This window comes from Nycticebus coucang, chromosome 1 (genome assembly GCF_027406575.1).
Source record: "Nycticebus coucang isolate mNycCou1 chromosome 1, mNycCou1.pri, whole genome shotgun sequence".
NCBI classification, from domain to species: Eukaryota; Metazoa; Chordata; class Mammalia; order Primates; family Lorisidae; genus Nycticebus; species Nycticebus coucang.
In genome coordinates, this window is record NC_069780.1 from 129,989,005 (window position 1) to 130,008,635 (window position 19,631).

At 40.1% G+C, this 19,631-nt stretch overlaps 1 protein-coding gene across 1 annotated transcript in view; it reads left to right on the forward strand.

The window, feature by feature from the left end:
• The window catches only part of ARSB (arylsulfatase B), a 198,117-nt gene that overhangs the window by 123,048 nt on the left and 55,438 nt on the right, over positions 1 to 19,631 (forward strand). Inside the window, exon 6 of the mRNA XM_053587824.1 lies at positions 13,068 to 13,138. Within this exon, the coding sequence (XP_053443799.1) occupies positions 13,068 to 13,138 (71 nt within the window). The remainder of the gene's footprint in view (positions 1 to 13,067; positions 13,139 to 19,631) is intronic.

The window sequence follows — 19,631 nt, forward strand, 5'->3', positions numbered from 1 at the left end:
AAGAATGTGTTGTTAATGTCCTCAGCACTGGCATCAGTGAAAAGCCCCTCGGGACTCTGGCATCTGGTCTCCTCTTTAGTTTCCAGGGCCCTTGCCAGTTTTCATCTTTTTGTAATTCTTCATGGGTATTAAAAATGGAAATTGGATGAAAGTCACATTTGGCTCTCTGGTTTATCCTGACACTAACCCAGAAGTCTTAACCAATTATTTTTCAGTAATGAATAGGAAAAGATTATATTAATGGTGATTCAGTGATTTTTGATAACATTACTTTTTCTTGAGTCGCCTACTTAAAAACTAAGTTTTTATATAGGCTTTTTGAAGCCTCCTTCATAAAAATGTACATGAAAAAATATCTTCCCCCTTGTAACCCTATAATAAATGAATTTAACTTTATATTACTTTATATTTCCTCACCAAATTTAATTAAAATTTTATAATTTGCATGCCTAGACTATGCATGGTAATATTCGGATATTCAAATGGCTTTGCACAGAGCATGAGATTTAGGTAAACTCAATGTCACCTTCACACACACATGAAGAAAAGGAACTTCATTAGGATGGTGTATAGCCTGTGGCTAGATCCGGTTCTAATCCTGTCTCCTCCATTTGTTATTGGTATGATCTTGAGCAAGTTACTTAACCTTTTTAATTACCTTGTATAAAACGGGACAACCGCAGTGCCTTCCTCACAGGCCACTAACGTGAGGATTTATGCAGTGCCTAGAACACAGTAGAGCTCAGTAGCCAGAAGTGAAGATGACAGTGATGATGACCGTGCTTACAAGGGTTAACAGGGGAGAAATGATCCAGTGGATGGCTCTTCCGTGTTGCAATCCATAGCTGGGCTTTTTCCTGTAAAATTTCTTCTCAGAAAACATGGTCATGGCCATTTCAAATTCTAAAACTTTGGTACTGCCTTCCAGGGTGTGTCTTTTATGACAGATGGTCAGCAGCTAGTGGTAAAGGAAGTATGGAATGTCATAGCATTTCATTTATTTATGGGAAATGTTTCACTGCCCCACCCTTCAACTAGTAGGAAAATGAAAGTCAAAAACTGGAAACTCTATTTATAAGTGGACAGCACTGTGATCTCAGTGTCTGAAACTGTAGACTTTTAGAAAATATTTATAGCATATTGGAAACTAGTCCCTGATCAGTGACTCACCCTGTTTTTGTAAATAAAACTAATTTGGAAAATGTGAGATTTGGGGGTAAATTGAAATGGAATACTCATATATCATCAGAGACAACAGGATATCACTTAATGAGTCTTTCAAGAGAAGAGGATGAGGACAAATGATCAGCTCTTTTGTTAATAGAGGCATTTGCAGTTAATACAGGTATTTGTTTGTGGAGCCTTAAAATAAGCTCAATGAATGGACACAACACACTCATTACTTTATTCCACCTAAAACCAGGACATACCGTGAACTTGTCTGATTATTGAAAAATCATTTCTCATGAACATCGTCAGTCATTATTCAGAGATTTAAATTTCACAAATGGAATCAACAGTCTAATGAAGACAGCTTATACAGCTAAACTAAACCATCTGCCTAAACCAAAAAATAAGGAAAATTCCTAGATAACAATTTTTTTTTGTATTTTTTAAATATATACTTTATAATGAGTAGACTGTGAGCCTTTGCTATATAGACACTGATGCTTTTCTAAAAAGAAACTGTAGATAGGAAGAAACATCATAATTATGTCTTAGAAATTACAGTTTTATTCTATCTCAGTGTGTTTCATAAAGGGATGGATAGAAGTATTCACACTCCACTTTATCTTGAGATCCTTCTTGTGTCTGTATCTCAGGTTACAGTCTTATATTGATGGTATATTATTTCCATGTCTGCAGAGTCAAGATCCGTATTTTGCAATAAAGGGGGTTTCGTTGCCTCGATTAATTCTTATAAGAACTTTGTAAGATGAATACTTTTCTCTACATTCTGCTAATGAGAGAAACAAAGCCCCAGTTTATATAGTCAGTCATTGGCGGGGTTGGGATGTACACCCTGGAAGCCTTTGAGCTCACAGATAATGTTGTACTGTCTAGGAGAGAGTGAAGCCTTCAGAACTGATAATTATCAGTTCCATAACTATTTTATGGGTTTGATAAGGCCACTCTGGGCTCTACAAGACTGTAATGATCACACAGTTGATTTTGCTGAAACTGTGTTATAAACGTACAACATGTACTTTTTTTTCTTCATCCCAACTTTAAGGAAAAAATTGTGTCATTATGCTAAAACTTTGTGTTTCCGTTACTAATATTCCTTTGAAGGGACATAGTAACAGACTGATTATAGCAAGGTATCAATAAATTTGATTTCTTAAAATGCTTTTTGATGAACCAGGAATTTCTTTCAAGGGGAAAGAAATTATCCTTACATATGGGTGTATTACGTAAGTGCCCTAAAAGCTAGGTACCCATCTCTTGCTCTGTAGGAAAAAAATTAAGAATTTAGAACATACAATTGAATTGCGACTTCACGTAGCAAGGCTAGAGAGCAGTGATTCTCAATTTTAGATATGTATCAAAAATGAACTTGCATTTTTACAAGGAGCCCAAGGTAGTTCCATTGGGAAAGGCCAACTGGATATCCACATGCAAAAGAATGAAGTTGAAGGAGAATGAGCTCAGCAGGATGGCTGGCTGGAAGCCCCTCATGTTTATCCCCCTCAAAAAGACAGCTGGACAATGAATAAATCACTTCATTTTGATGAAAGTAATTTAATGAACGTGCATGAGAGGAGACACAAAAATGCTAAAACACATAGGAACTCAGGACCGCCCCTTAGGAAACACAAAGAAATGCTGAGCCTTCACCACCACCCCATTCCCAACAGGAACCAAAGGGAACCAGGAGAAGCTTTTCCCTGCAGTGAAAAGGCAAGCAACAGGATCAGCAACCCCATCAACTCCTTGGACACCGAAAGGCCTCACCACTGGGGTCCTTATAGGCCCGAAGTTCAGCTGAGGGAGGCTGCCTGGAGTCCACATAGAAGTACTCCCCCCGAGAAGTGTCCTGTGTCCCTCCCCCTGTGGCCCACATAGCTATGTACCATGTCATCTTGGATTGGAACTGCAGCTGGAGTATATTGCACTAGGTATGAGCAGGCCTGGCACCCCGTCATCTCTGATGCTGAGCTACCACCAAACCACCCCAGTCCAATGACCCAGATTCTCAAGCTGAGCCGTGAGCAGCTATTATGCCCTTTCCTGTGGGGCCAACCAGAGGCAGAGCTGTTCTCCCTGCCTGCTTGAGCTAGAGCTGAAGTGGTACCCGACGCCCTGGGTGTTGCTCAGAGCACCATGCCTCCTTTGTGCTATCCCAGGAAATGGTGCCTTGGATGCCCACAGTGGTCATATACCCCACTACCTAACCTGAAACAGAGCTCTGTATCCCAGGAAATGGTGTCTAGATCACCCAGAACAGTAATACACCCTGGGCCCGTGCTGAAGCAGCATACTGTCCCCTGGGGAATCTGAGCAGCTGCATATACCAGGGCTAAGCTGGTGTGTTACTACCGTGTGTTTCTACGTCCTAGGGAAAAAGAGCAGTGATTGAGCTGAGACACTCTGTCCTACATGTCAAACAACTCTAATACTTTGCTTTCCCAGAACTGCACTAGCTCCCTAAAGTCTGAGCTGCTGAGATACTCCTCTCCCTGGGGTGTGGAGATAATGCTCTGTTGTTTTTTGACTCTAAGGGCCCAAAGGGCAGCTATGTTCTGTCATTCTAGGGTACTTGCTGCCACTATAGCTGGCTTCACATGGTCTGGGACACTGCTGAGCCTCACTATCCCAAGATCTAGAGTCACTACTACATGGTGCCTCATTCCCTGGGACTCTAGTTGCCACTGAGCCATATTGGCTCGGGTTCCTGAATTGCAGCCATACACTGATTTCTGGGACTAGACCTCCAGAGCACTCCTTCCCAAAGCCAAATGAATGCTGTGCACTGCACCAGGGATAGAAGTATGTAGAAACATCAGCCCCCTGGATATGAGGTACTAGAGGGTACTTCAGAGTCACAGATCTGACTCTGTGGGAAACTTACATCTAACCCTGCCACACAGAGTAGACCTGTACCCCAGGACCCAGATGAGGCCCTGAGCCTTGGACCCTGACCCCATACCTGCTATGAGTACCTGCATCTGGCTCCAGTGCTGCTACAGCTAGATTGGGCTGTGTCAGATCTGGCACCAAGAAGAACTCTATGCCTAAGACTCCCCATTGTGAGGAAAATGAGAATAGGAGGACCCCAAAAGTCATTGATACCAAGGACATTAACAACCTATGCTGTTGCTACCACAAACTTCTAGAGCTTAGGAGCCACTGAAGTGTCTATAGTTATTGCTGTTGTTGAACACATTCAAAGAGGCTGCACAGAGGCTATATGCACCTATCTGGAAAGGGAGTCTCCGTACCATTTCCAGTTAGCACCCTAAAACCCAATTGCAGAGGAAAAGTCTTTCTCTATAAAAGCCATTCTAGAAAGTTTGGGAAAGGCACTTGTTCTACCATGTACACAGATATATCAACAGAAGGACACAAGAAACGTGAAAAGGCAAGGAAATAGGATATCACCCAGGAACATAGAACTTTCTAGTAACAGACCCTGATGCAAAAGAAATCAATGAATAACCAGAAAAGGAATTCAAAATAATGACCTTAAGGAAACTCAAAAAGGTACAAAAAAATACAGATAGACAATTCAACAAAACCAGGAAGACAGTTCCTGTTATGAAAGAGAAATTCAACAGAGATATTAATCTTTTAAAAAGAGCCAAAAGAAATCCTGTGTAAATTAAAAAATTGAATGAATGAAATAAAAAATATAATAGAGTTTAAACAGTATAATTTACCAGGCAGAAGAAAGAATCTCTAAGCTAGAAGAGATTAGCTTCTCTGAAAGTGAAGGGAGTGGGGGGGGGGGGGGGGAGAGAGAAAAGAATAGTGAAAAAGAGTGAAGAAAGCCTACAGACACCATTTAGTGAACAATATTCATATTAGGGGAGTTCCAGAAAGAGAAGAGAAAGGAAAGGCATAGAAACTTATCTAAAGAAATAATAGTTGAAAATTTTTAAGGAACTTATTTCATCTATAAATTGACATATAAGAACTGAAAGTGATGGGATGGAAAGAGATGTTCTATGCAAATGGAAACCAAAAGCAAGTAGGAGTAACTATATTTATATTAGGTAAAATAGACTTTAAGCCAAAAATTATAAAGAGCGACAAAGAACACTATTGTATAATGATAAAATATCCATTTAGGAAGAGGATGTAACAGTTTTATATGCAATATGGTAATAGTTAAAGGCTTCAGTAGCCCATTATTATTATTATTATTATATTATTTATTTAGATAGAGTCTCACTTTGTCACCCTCAATAGAGTGATGTTGCATCATAGCTCACAGCAACCTCAAACTCTTGAGCAAGCAATTCTCTTACCTCAGCCTCCCAAGTAGCTGGGACTACAGGTGCCCGCCACAATGCCCAGGTATTTTTAGAGATGGGGTCTTGCTCTGGCTCAGGCTGATCTCAGACCTGTGAGCTCAGGCCGTCCACCCACCTCAGCCTCCCAGAGTTAGCCACTGCGCCCGGCCTTAGTAGCCCATTATTAGCAATGGAGAGATCACCTAGAACAAAAATAAATAAATAAATAAATAAACATTGTATTTAAACTGCAATTTATACTATGTGGACCTAACAGACATTTATAAAACATTTTATCCAATAGTTGCAGAGTACATTCTTTTCATTAATACATAGAATATTCTCCAGAATAAACTACGAGTTAGACCACAAAACAAGTCTCAACAAATTTAAAAGAATTGAAATCATATCAAGTACCTTCTCTGACCACAATGGAATATAACTAGAAATAAATAACAAGAACTTTTATAATTGTACAAATACTTAGAAATTAAACAACATGATTCAGAATGACCAATGGATCAATGAATAAATTAAGAAGAGAATTTTAAAATGTCTTGAAACAAATGAAATAAAAATACAACATACTAAAACCTAAAGGATATAGCAAAAGCTAAGTGGGAAATGTATAGCAATAAATGCCTACGTTTCAAAAGTAGAAAGATTGCAAATAAACAACCAAATGGTGCCTCTCAAGGAATTGGAAAAGTAAAACCAAACCAAATCCAAAATCAGTAGAAGAAAAGAAATAATAAAGATCAAAGCAGAAATAAACAAAATTGAGACTGAAAGACAATGCAAAAGATCAATGAAATGAAAAGTTTGTTTTTGAAAAGATAAACAAACTGAAAAATCATTAGCTGGACTAATCAAAAAAAGACCCAAATTAAATAACAAACAAAAAAAGGAGACATTACAACTAAAACCACAGAAATACAAAGGATCACTAGAGACTGTTATGAATAACTATATGCCAAAAAATTAGAAAACCCAGTGGATGAATTTCTGGACACATACAAACTATCAAGATTGAACCAAGAAGAAATAGAAAACCTGAGTAGACCAATTATGAGTAATAACAATGAATAAAGTAATAAAGTCTCCTATCAAAGAAAAGGTATCCAATGGCTTCACTATAAAATTTTACCAAATATTTAACAGTTATTCTCAAAGCCTTCCAGAAAATCGAAGAGGAGGTAATTCTTCTAACCTTCTACAATGCCAGCTTTACCCTGATTTGAAAACCAGACTAGGACACAAAAAGAAAACTATAGGCCAATATCCCCAGTAAAACTATGTGTAAAAATGCTCAAAAAAAAAAAAAAAATACTAGCAACCCAAATCCAATGGCACATTAAAAAAATCATTCACCATAATCAAGTGGGATTTATCCCAAAAGTGCAAAAATGGTTCAATGCATGCAAATCAATAAAAATGGCACATTATATCAAAAGGATGAAGAAAAAAATCTATATGATCATCTTAATAGATGCAGAAAAGTGATTGATAAAATTCAATATCTCATCATAATAACAACTCTTAACAAATTAGGTATAGAAGGCAGGTATCAATACAATAAAGCCCATGCCCCATGGCATACCGAATGAGGGAAAGGTGACAACTTTCTTTTTTTTTTTAATTGTTAAATAATAGCTATGTACATTAGTGCAATCGCCTGTACCCATAAGGTGACAACTTTTCCTCAAAGAGTTGGAATAAGACAAGGATCCCTGCTTTCACCACTATTTTTATTCAACATAGTATTGGAAGTACTAGCCAGAGCATTTGCCCAAGAGAAAGAAGTAAAGGCATCCAAACTGGAAAGGAGAAAGTCATATTGTCCCTGTCTGCAGATGACATGATATTATGTATAGAAAACCCTAAAAGCTCCACCAAAAATGTCTTAGAACAAATAAGCACTATAGGGTAACTATAATTAACAACAATTTATTGTATATTTTTGAACAGCTAGATGAGTGGATATTGAATTTCTTCCCAGTACAAAGAAATATAAATGTTTGAGGTGGTAGACGTGCTAATTGCCCAAATTTGATCCCTATACATGGTATACTTGTATTGAAATATCACACTGTAGCCCATAAATACATAGAATCGCTATGTGTCAATTCTATAATAATAGATAATAAAAGCAAAAAGAATTATATTGGAATCTTATCTCACAACATACAAAAAAATTTAACTGAAATGAATCATAGACCTAAATGTTAGAGCTAAAACCATAAAACTCCTAGTAGAAAACTTAGGAATAAATCTCTGTGACTTTGGGTCAGCCATTGGTTTCTTAGATATAATACCAAAAGCAATAAAAAATAGATATGTTGGACTACATTAAAAATTTAAACTTTTGTTGTGCAGTTGATCCTGTCAAGAAAGCAAGAGGACAACCCACAGAATGGGATAAAATATTAGAAATCATGTATCTGATAAAGGACTTACATCCAGAATATATGAGAAATTCTTACAGCCCAATAAAATATGATGCTCAACATCATTATTAGGAAAATGCAAATCAAAGCCACAATGAAGTTATCAGTTCATACCAACTAGGATGGCTCTAATCAAAAGGGTGGATGTTAATAAGTGTTGGCAAGGATGTGGAGAAATTAAAACACTGGTACATTGTATAAAATGATTCAACTGCCAGTGGTGTTTACAACTAATTGATCACAACCAGTTACAGATTCCTTGTTCTTTGTCCACTCCCACTGCTTCGCTTGACTAGCCTGAAAAAAAAAAAAAAAAATGATTCAACTGCTTTAGAAAACAGTTTGGTGGGTCCTCAGAAGGTTAAATCTAGAGTTACCATAAGACCCAGTAATTCCAGTGCTTGTTGTATGATCAAGAGAAATGAAACCAAGTGTTCACATGAAAACTTGTACATGAATGTTCATAATAGGAGATTATTCCTAGTAGCCAAAAAGTGGAAACAACTCAGATGTCATCAACTGATAAATGTGGTCTGTTCATACAATGGAATACTATTCAGCCATATAAAGGAATGAAGTGTTTACTACATGTTACAACATGGATGGACCTGGAAAACATTATGCTCAGTGAAAAAAGCCAGTCAGAAAAGGCCACATAGTGTATAATTTCATTTATATGAAACATTTGGATGGGGTAGAGTAGAAAGAGAAGAGTGATTGCTAATGGATGCAAGATTTCTTTCGTTTCTTTGTTTTATGGTGAAACAAGGTTCATTCTGTCACCCAGGCTGGAGGATAGTGCTGCTATCATAGCTCACTGTAGCGTCAAATTCCTGGGCTTAAAGGCCCTTCTGCCTCAACTCCTGGGTAGGTAGTATTACAGGTGCACACCACTGTGCCCAGCTAGGTTTTTAAAAAGTTTTTTAGAGGCAGGGGTCTTGCTATGTTGCTCAAGCTGATCTCAAACTCCTGGCCTCAGGAAGGATCATTCCACTTCAGCCTCCCAAAGTTCTGAGATTACAGGCATCAACCACTGCACCTGGCTGGTGCAGAATTTCTTTGGGGAGGACAAAAATATTCTAAAATTAGGCTGTGTCGATGATTGTGCTACCCTGTAACTATACTAAAAACATTTCACTGCACACTTTCAATGGGTGACTGTATGGTTTGTAACATATGTTTTGATAAAAGGTAAATTTTAAAAAAATCTGCTTGGGTACTTTTACAAATTTTTATGCTCAGGCTGAATCTCAGACCAATAAATCAATCTCTTGGGGTAGGTCACAAGCATCAGTGTTTATTTAAAGCTCCTCAGGTGGCTGCATTACACAGCCAAGGTTAAGAATCTTACTCTAGAACAGTGTTTTTCTTTTTTCTTTCTTTCTTTCTTTTTTTTTTTCTTTTCTTGAGACAGTCTTACTCTGTTGCCCTTGGTAGATTGCCATGGCATCACAGCTCATAACAACCTCAAACTCTTGGGCTCAAGTGGTTCTCTTGCCTCAGCCTCCCAAGTAGCTGGGACTACAGGCGCCCACCGTAACACCCCTCTATTTTTTAGAGACAGGGTCTCACTCTTGCTTAGGCTGGTCTCAAACTCCTGAGCTCAGGCAATCCACTCACCTTGGCCTCCCAGAGTGCTGGGATTACAGGTGTGAGCCACCATGCCCAGCCCTGAAAATTGTTTTAAGAATGTTGAAGGTAGATGACCATGTTCTTCTGGCTTGGAAAGTTTCAGTTGAAAAGTGTGCTGTCATCCAAATGGCTCTGCCTCCATAGGTCAGTTGGCACTTACTCCTGGCTGCTTGCAGTATTTTTTTTTTTTTTTTTCATCTTTGGACAGGTTCATTACAGTGTGTCTTGGAGAAGCTCTGTTTTAGTTGAGATGACCCAGGGTTCGATGTCCATCTGAAAGAAGTGTGTCAGGGTCTTTAGTAAAACTTGGGAAGTTTTCATTTATGATAGTCTCCAGTGGGGTTTCCCTTCCTTCAGGACGATCTTCTTCCCCTTCAAGAATCCCTATTATTCATAGGTTTGCACACTTCATGGAGTCTCATAGTTCTCCAAGTGTCTGTTCTGCTTTCTCTCTCTTCTTTTATGCCTCTTTAAAGTTAACTCAAAAACTTTATCCTCTAGTTCTGAGGTTCTTCCTTCTCCATGGTCTAACCTAATTTTGATACTCTGTACCGCATCTTTACATTCCCTGATTGTCTCCCTCATGTCCTTAAGCTCCACCATATCCTTTCTTGATTCTACATATCTCTTATCCTTCTTTTGGTTCTGTCTTTTCATTTTCTCTTCCATTCCTTTTATTGTCTTTATCATCTATATTTTAAATTCCCTTTCTGTCAAATCCATTAACTCTTTATAGGTGGAGTCTTCTGCAGTAGCTGCCTCATGGTCCCTTTGGGGAGTTCCTCTGTTTTGGTTTTTCATGTTGCCTGAGTTTTTCTGTTGGTTCCTCCTCATGTGTTCTTTCTTCTTGTTCACCTCCTCATCCTCCTTTTTGCTTCTCACTTCTTCCTTTGCTTCAGATTACCTTGTCTCAAAGCTTAGGTCTTGAAGTAGCTTCAGCTTGAGCAAAGCCAAACTCTTCCTCATGCCCTTTACTGGTCTTTTGAAAATTATGACTCTAAACTATTTCCTAGGCAAAATTGCAAGGCTTACAGAGTTGGCCTGAGAGCTCTCAGTTTATCACCCTCTCTTTCCATCCTTACCCCAGCTCCATGTCCCCCTCCTTCCAACTCCAGGTGACTTTAGTCTTTCTTCTTGGTTCCAGAATCAGTATACTATGCCTTGTCATCACTGAATTCATCAGTGGTGGTTTCTGTGTCTTCTTAAATTGACGTGTGTGTGTGTGTGTGTGTGTGTGTGTGTGTGTGTGTGTGTGTGTGTGTGTGTGTGTAATTCTTCAGAGAATCTGTGCTAATAATTTAATGTGTTAGCCACTAATGAAAACCACAGTCCTTCCTTCCTTCCCTCTAATGGTGTTTGGTCATTGTTTTAATTACTTGTCACATATTGTGTTTTCTTGCCTCGTAACTCCAACCACATCCTTATCAAAATATTCTGATTAGTGCATTGTAAAAGTAGAATCATAGCATACTTAAGATAGTTGGGGGGTGTTGGGTCCTGTTTTGCTTGGATCAAGATGACTTTGCCTATGAAGATTTTTCCCAACAAGTAATTAGTGAGCAAGGGTTATCCACAACCTTTGGTGTACAAAAAAGTCATCTCGTCTTATTAAGTTTCCTTATTTTGAAGTATCTGTGACTCTTCTGAATAATAGAAAAGTAAAATGAATGAATAATATACATATGAACTCTCTCTAAAGTTATTAGAAAAATGTCCTTCATTTAACTATTCCTCATATATTGGTATGTTCCAGTGAACTCTGCTTTTAAAGATGAGTGGTTACATATTAATATACTGGCACTGAAATTTTGGAGTTTTCCCCTGTAGTCCAGAAAAAAAAAATCTATTTTTATATTAACATTTCCCCTGCAAATTCAATGCACAAAGCTTACTTAATTAAGTATAAATTCAGTCACTAGCTTTACCCTCTTTACAGACAATACAAAGACTTTAAACGCTTTTATTCCGATTTCCCTTCCTCATTTACTTGCTATTACTATCCAGGCTTTTAATTCTGTTTGCTAGTTCTAAGCCCACAAGTCAGACATCATCATCATCATTCTGTGTAGGTTTTTTCCTATTTACCATTTTCTTTGCAAATCATCCCCACTTACGTTCAGAACTTCTGGGCTCAAACCTTCGTTCTTGGTATTTTAGACAGGTTGACATTTCCTAGGGTACTTAAAGTGCCTAAGTAAGAAAATGAGAAGAGAAAAGTCCTGGGCCATGAGCCTTCTCCCCATCTTACACGCCACCCGACAGCGCCGCCCTGCTGTCCTCAGGACTGCCCTGCCACTCTCTCTAGTCAGTGCATTTTATGGAATAAAGACAACAGCATCTCATGACAACTAGCTCTGAGTTTGGGGTGTAGACAGTGGCCACCTGAAAGCATGTCTTCTTGGTTACCTCCAGAGCCTTACTGGTTATTCAGATTATGTACAAAACCTATGGTGTCAATAGTACTTTGAAATTTGTAGTGCTTAGCTTAACAGTATTAGATTATGAAGTAGTTCTCAGTACTCTCTCAATGATTCAAATAGCGTTTAACAACTTCCATAAAGCTGAGTCTATATTAGCAAAACCTGGGTACTTCATGTGATACTCATATACCTCTGATGGTAGATATGCTCCCAATATTTTACAAACACTCCTTTGAGTGTCACACAACCCAATATTCTACTACATTCCCTCTCAACAGGAGAGGGTTGAGTCCAAGTGATTTCCAAGTTACTTTTCAGCGCTGATGTAGGCTGTGATTGTACATATATGTACACCTTTTGAGAAAAAAATATTAAAGAGATCTATTTATTTCACCTGTATCTGTATTAAATCTAAGATTCGTGTTGCAAATTTGGATATGGAAGACCTTAGTTTTTATTATGTAGGCTAATCTTTAAGACATATATTGCATCTGTAATACATAGGTCATTATGAAAATTTTGAAATACACAAAAATCAAGAAACATAAAATACACATGAATGGAAACAAATGAAGCCCTCCTGACAACACCCATAGCCGAGCAAGTTGAAACTTGCATGGGTAAATCATAAAGGATGCTGTTAACTATTTCTTGGAAGTGAAATAATGTCCCATAACATAGTGACCCATGTATTGGTGCCACTATTTTGGCAGATGCTCTTTCTTCATTTCTTTGCAAGTGTTCAGGATGAAGTCTACACAGGATGACTTGAGTTCTCATTTCTCTGGTGTAAAGAATGATCATATTTGAATACAGCCACCATGTTTATTGCAAAAGGTCCCAGGACTCTTTCATAAAATCATCATACATTGACATTGACATAATGTAAATTTTATGTAAAATGTAAAATGTTTCATCATTAAAATGTTGACAAATGATGACTACCAATGGAAGATGTACCAACCATAGATTTTGGAGACCTCTGAATTCATGACAGAGTTGTTAACTGGCAGGTTTGTTACTTCCTACAAGTACAAGGAAAGGAAGTATTAAAATAACTTGCACCCATTTGAAAAGAGGAAATTAACCTTTCCTTAAAAATTCTTTTGCAGTGAAGGAAGCCCATCCCCCAGAGTGGAGCTGTTGCATAATATCGACCCCAACTTTGTAGACTTTTCACCATGTGAGTACCCAGTTTGCTGCAACCCTATCATATCTCCTTGGCTCACAAAGATGCTTTTATTACCTAGTGCAGTGATTTTCAAGTAGTGTGCCAAGCACACTGGTGTGCCTCGAAATGTCTAAAGATTATTACCTAAATTATTTTCAAAAGAAGTTCAAAGCGCAGTAAGTATACTCTTTTTCTTACTCTTTTTTTATTGATTAACATAATTAAGTGTGCCATGGAAGTTTAACTATAGGTTCAAGTGTGCTGTGAAATAAAATAAAAAAAAAAAAAGATTGAAAGCCACTAATGTCGTGTGTCTCTAGCCAGGCTTTCTCTCTTTCCACCTGAGTTGCTGTGAAGGTGAACAGTTCTTCAAGACACATATATCACTGTGGCTCCTGTGAGAGGAGCACCTGCTTATGAATCAAGAAAGGTGAATTCTCTTTTTTTATTGAACCATTAGTAGCATTTATATATGCTATATTTATAAATGCTACCAAAACAAACAAATTATTCTACCACTCCTGATAGTGCATTTAGTCTATTACCCCTTTTATTCAATAATTTTAAAATTATTGTTGACTACCAAGGAAAGGTGAATCCTATTCTCGGCTCTGCCTCTTAGTATCTGTGTGGCCAGCAAGTTCCGTTCCTCAACTTTCCCCATCTACAGAAGGAGAACCCAGGGGATCTCTGAGGCTCCTTCTCCCTGTAGTTGTCACATTGTTGCCCTGATATTACTTGAGAGCTCTAGAAACTTCTTCTAGGAAACTTCTGGTCAAATTAGCCATGGTTGGGCTCCAGGGTTGTGTGAGCCACCACATCATCTGATAGGACTGGCCAGGTGCTGCCAAGCACCTGCTAGGTCTTCCAGGTGTGACTTTCCCGGAAGTAATTCAATGTGATACTATGTATGTATGAATTAATCTGTAAGGAGTCCTAGTCATGCCATTAGGGCAGGAGGACATTGTGTGCTCCCATATCACAACAGACTGCAGTGGTCCTGTATAAATATCACATGCATGGTTCTGATGCCCCTCGCCTACTGAGCTTGGGCCTAGGCAACCTTAACAGTTGAGCCCTTTCCCCATGTTCCACCATAAAGCTCATCTTGAGATGGGCTTACCCATGTCTTAAATGCCTTTTCCCTGCTTTCTACAGTTTTTCTCATCCTTTAAAACCCAGCCCAATGTCCCCTTCTGTGAATGCTTTCAGAAAGCCCGGGAGAAAGAGTCACGGAGTCATGGAGTCTTCCTCCATGCATTCCTTTGTATGTGACCTTGGGTAGCATCCATCACATTTTTGTGTTTGTGCCTGCTAAGCAGAGAGCTCCTGGAAATCAGGGACCATGGCAGATTATACCCAGTACTTGGTAGCCACGCAGTAATGACTGCTTGATGACTGAGAGGAAAATTGGATGACAAATGGGATGCAGTAAAGACCAAGTGAACATGTTAGATCTGGATGGGAAAGGGCCCTGAGACAGCTGAGAGTGGCTACATTGTGGAGAAATTTCTATATCTGTTGGAGTAAACTAACGTCAGTGAGAGCAGCATGGGTAGGTTTTGAGCCCTGAGGACTAAGAACAGTTTATACTTGTGCTGTCCAGGATGGCAGCCACTAGCCACGTCTGGCTATTTGGCACTTGAAATGTGTCTAATTGTACATTGAGATGTGCTGTGAGAATAAAATACACATCCAATGTTGTAGACTTAGTACACCTATGTGTTATACACACGCGCGCACACACACACACACACACACACACAGTTGAACCTCCACAGTGACCATCTCCCTACACTGACCACCTCCTTATGGTGACTTCATGTTCACAAACCAGACATGCACCCTGTGTATCAGTACAGGAGCCTCGTTCCTTATGTTGACCACCTCTGTATATTGACCAATTTGTTACAGCCCCTTAGGTAGTCAACTTATAGAGGTTCTACTGTACATAATATTTTATATTTATTACTTGTTGAGAAGACCATACTTTGGACATATTGAGTTAAATATATTATTAATGTTTCACTTGTTTCTTTTTCCATTTTTAAATGTGGTTAATAAGCCAGGCTCAGTGGCTCACACCTATAATCCTAGCCCTCTGAGAGGCAGAAGAGGTAGATTGCTTGAGTTCAGGAGTTCGAGGATGAGACCCCATCTCTACTAAAAAAATAGAAAAACTAGCCAGGCATTGTGGCAGGGTGCCTGTAGTCCCAACTACTTGGGAGGCTGAGGTAAGAGGATTGCTTAAGTACCAGAGTTTGAGGTTGCTGTGAATGATGACTCCACGGTACTCTACCAAGGGTGATAGAGTGAGACTCTGTCTCAAAAAATAAAATTAAATAAATAAATAAAGTAATAGAAAATTTTAAATTACACATGTGACTTACATTGTATTTCCATTGGTCTAGAAAAACCCTTCAGAAGGTGCTAGGTAATGAGTTGATCAACTATGTGTGAGGAGCACAGAGCTGTGACTGCTTCCTGGGAAGCCACACCAATTGTTCTTAAACTTTCCTTTGCCCCAGCACACCTAGGAGATAGGACACATTCCAGTCATATCAGAATCTCTGTGGGTGGCCAGAGGAAATTAATGGGAAGGGAGGAATAGGTTATAAAACTTCCAAGTAATTTAATGCACTGCGGCATAACAGGCCAAGGGGACGTGTAGACTGTGCTGCCCACATTGCAGTGGTTGCAAACTTTCTGCACCTGCTACGTTCTACCTACAAAGGAAAAACCGTAAGCCTCCTCCCTCATTAAGCTGTATTTTAGTGCTGCCTCCTATGCCTTTGGCTATCTTCCCTAACATGTCTGTAGCAAAATAACAGCATAGGCAGAAGGTTCGCCAGTGTAAAAACTAGTAAGGACATAGAAATCAGAGGAGAAAACTGTCTTAATCTTGCCACTCACAGACGGTAAGGATGTTTGCTTTTCTTGGATTCGGTCTCTTACACACATGGGTTGTTACAAAGGTTTTGAGATCCACCAAAATCAAGAAACATAAAATACACACAGAAAGAAATGAAGCCCTCCCAGCATCACTGATAAGCCAAGCAAGTCAAAACTTACATGGGTGAATCAGAAGGGTCACTGTCATCTGTGTTTCTTGGAAGTGAAATAATGGGCCATGACACAGTCTGTCTCAAAACTTTCATAGTATCCCACTTATTATGTGATGGGCCTAGTACTGCTGCCACAAATTCAGGGATGCTCGCTGGCCCATCTCTGAAGCCCACTCCAGGCCTGCATGGTGATGTTCCCTGCCAGCCGGGGCCTCCGGCTCTGGCTCCTGTGTGTGAGCAGGGACACGGCCAGGTCCTCATGCTGAGCTGAGGTAGAAGCACGTTGTCTGTTGGTTCACACAGAGCGTGCTCCAGTGCCTGGACCTGCAGGGGGCAAAGTGGCCACCTTCCCCCTCCCCCCACAACGCCAGGAGCCTTTTCTGCCCAGTTTTTGTATTTACTTCAGTCTGCTGAGAGGCAGAGTCAAGAAAAGGAGCAGTATCTTCGGGTGCCTGTTCTGTTTTAGGATGATGATACCAGCCCATTTCCTTTTCTGTGCAATTTATGGGGAAAAAATTATATCTGGCTATTTAAAAATGTATACTTGTAGTACAGCCAAGTCTGGAAATCATATTCATAGAACATAGAAGCTTTTGTGGAGTAAAATCAGAAATCGGCCAGTTGAGGGTGTGGATTAAGGATTGACAACTGGGCCAGTGTTGTCACAGAAACACTTCTGTGGTTTCCGAATCCCGCACTGCCCGGGTCGTTTGATCTTACTTAGAGGCGAAGAGGGTAGTGTTCTACCTCCAGCTTCCCAAAAGCTTCTTCTTCAGTTTCCTCATCTGTGAAATAGAGAATGAATTAATTGGTCTCTAAGGCATCAGTATTCTGTGGGTCTTGGTACAGGTAAAACGTCAAAGCATCACAGTAACTCAGTTTCTCTCCTTTTTTACCTGGCTAGAAAGGGTGAGCTCATTAATAAGCAGCAATGTTGCCAAAGGCACGGTCATAAATACGTGAAGAAGTGAAGAATCTAGAAAATTTTGAGCATTAGATCAAATTGAGCATTGGATCAATTGTGATCTGAATTGTACGATTTCGTTATTGCTACTTCTTGCCCACCTTTCTGATTCCTGCTCCAAAACCCACTTTTCAGTCTCCTCTCTCCCTTTTGTCGGTCATTTTGGGGGTTGTGGACCAAAGTTCCCTCTGGTCATGAATCATATGGAAAGGCATTAGACATTTCTGGGGAAGCCCTGCCTTCTACTGAGCACCACGTGCCCTCAGAAGCTGGCCTCTTGGATTTTAGCCCCCGCCCTTACTCAAGAGTATGGGGCTCCTCCAGAGGCCTTTCCTGCTGGTGGAGCTACGATTTTTTTTTTTATGGTCACAAACCCTTTGTAGGTTGTGGCTACAAAGTACTCAAAGAATGGCACAAAATATTGGTGTACACACACACGTGCACGTACACCTTGAGAGGTCAGAGGAGAGTCACATGCTGCAATAAAGCATAAAGAAGTCTCAAGGGTGCCAGACCACACACACACACACACACACACACACACACACAGCAGGAAGAACTACTTCAAAAACAGAAAGAAAGGGTGGAAAGGAGAAAGAGATGGAAGGAAGGAAAGAAGAAAGAGGAAGAAAGGAAGGAAAGAAAGAGAGGGAGGGAGGGCTGGCAGGCGTGACAGGTGTTGGTGAGGATGCAGAGAATTGGAACTCTTGTGCACGGTCGGTAGGAATGTAACGTGCTGGAGCCACTGTGGACAATATTGTGTTTCCTCAAAAAATTAAAGAATGCAGCTATCGTAGGATCCAGCAGTCCTACTTCTGGGTACACGTATACTCAAAAGAATTAAAAGCAGAGGCTCAACAAGGTATTTGTACACACTCAATTGCCAAAAGCAGAAGCAACCCAAGCGTTCATCAATGGATAGACGTTTAAGCAAATGTGATGTATACACACTCGTACAATGGGATATTATTCAGCCCTGAAAGAAGCTTTTAAAAGAAAAGAAATTCTGGCACGTTACAACCTGGATGAATCTTGAGGACATTTGCCACTCACAAAAGGACAAATACTGTACGTTTCCACCTCTATGAGGAATCTAAGGTACTCGGATCCATAGGACAGAAAGTAGAATGGTGGTTGCCGCCGTTTGGGAGGAAGGGAAGGAGAAATGGGGAGTTATTGTTTGATAGGTACAGAGTTTTGGTTTTGCAAGACAAAATTCTTCTGGAGATGGATCGTGGCGATGGTAGCACAACAACGTGAAGGTATTTATACAATTAAAAGTGGTTGAAATAGAGAATTTTATGTTATTTGTAGAGTTACCACAACTTATATATATGTAAAACACAAACATAACCCAACCCTCACTCCCCCCCCCCGGAAAAAAAAAGAAGAGGAAGAAGAGAAAGTCGGAGGGAACAGGGTCTCTGTCTAACGCACTTACTGCCGTGGGCCTGGTAGCACAGAAGCTCACATCCTAGTAGTTTCTCAAAATTACAATTGAACAGATCAACTGGTCAAAATCACGTTTATTGTCTCATAGCCTTTCCTGATCCTGAATAAAAATGCCTCCAGGTGGAAGTTCACATTCTCCTCTTAAACCCTAAACCTACATTCTACATTTTGTGCCTAAGTAAAAATAAAAGTCATAAGCCACTTCTTAATTTGTAATCGATAGTATTACAGATGTTTGAAACTATTCACCTGCTTGTAAGTACCACCTTCCCCATTCTCTGCATTGCGAAGATCGTTCAGAAGAGCAAAGGTGGGCCTTTCCCTGGCCATCTCTACTCCTTTCCCCCAGACCACCTTGACAGGCAGGTGTAGATCTCAAAGGCCCTGCCTCTGGCCTTGGTTCCAGTTCCGCTGATGTTCCTGAGTGCGGGGCTTTGCCTCTGCTCACTGTTCTCCTCGAGTTCAACTCTGTTCCTGCCTTCCTGGGACATCCCCTTTCGTTGTTTCCCAGGTCCCCAGTCCTCTCTGTGCCCCAACCCTGGCTCCACATTTCTTCCCTCCTTCTCCCCCCGCCCCCAGTTCCATGGGCAATGTCAGATTGTGGGCTGTAATTGCTTTCCTGTGAGCTTTGAGCAGACTTTTGATCCATCTTTGGAGGCTTTGTTCTGAGGCAATCTTGGAAGTGTTTTGATCTCTGTTCAAATAGCACACATACCTTTTCCTTTTCCCTCCTTCCAAGAAAAGTCCTAAGAATTTATTTATTCCCCTATGTCTTTAAAATACTTCTTTCCTAGACTGACCAGTCTTGGCATCTTTCTCCAGCAGGGCAGGATGGGCAAAAGTCTGTGAGAGACTCTGGGAAACAGGATGGCGCTGTCCAAGCCCGGGAATGCCCGACGTGGTGGGCAGGGTCAGATTCTCAGGTTAGACACGAGATCCTGCGCGAGTAAATTCAGCTTTGCATGGTTCTGAGGGGAGCTTCAGCTCCAAACCTGCTAGCATGGAGGACGATCAGTGCAGAGGC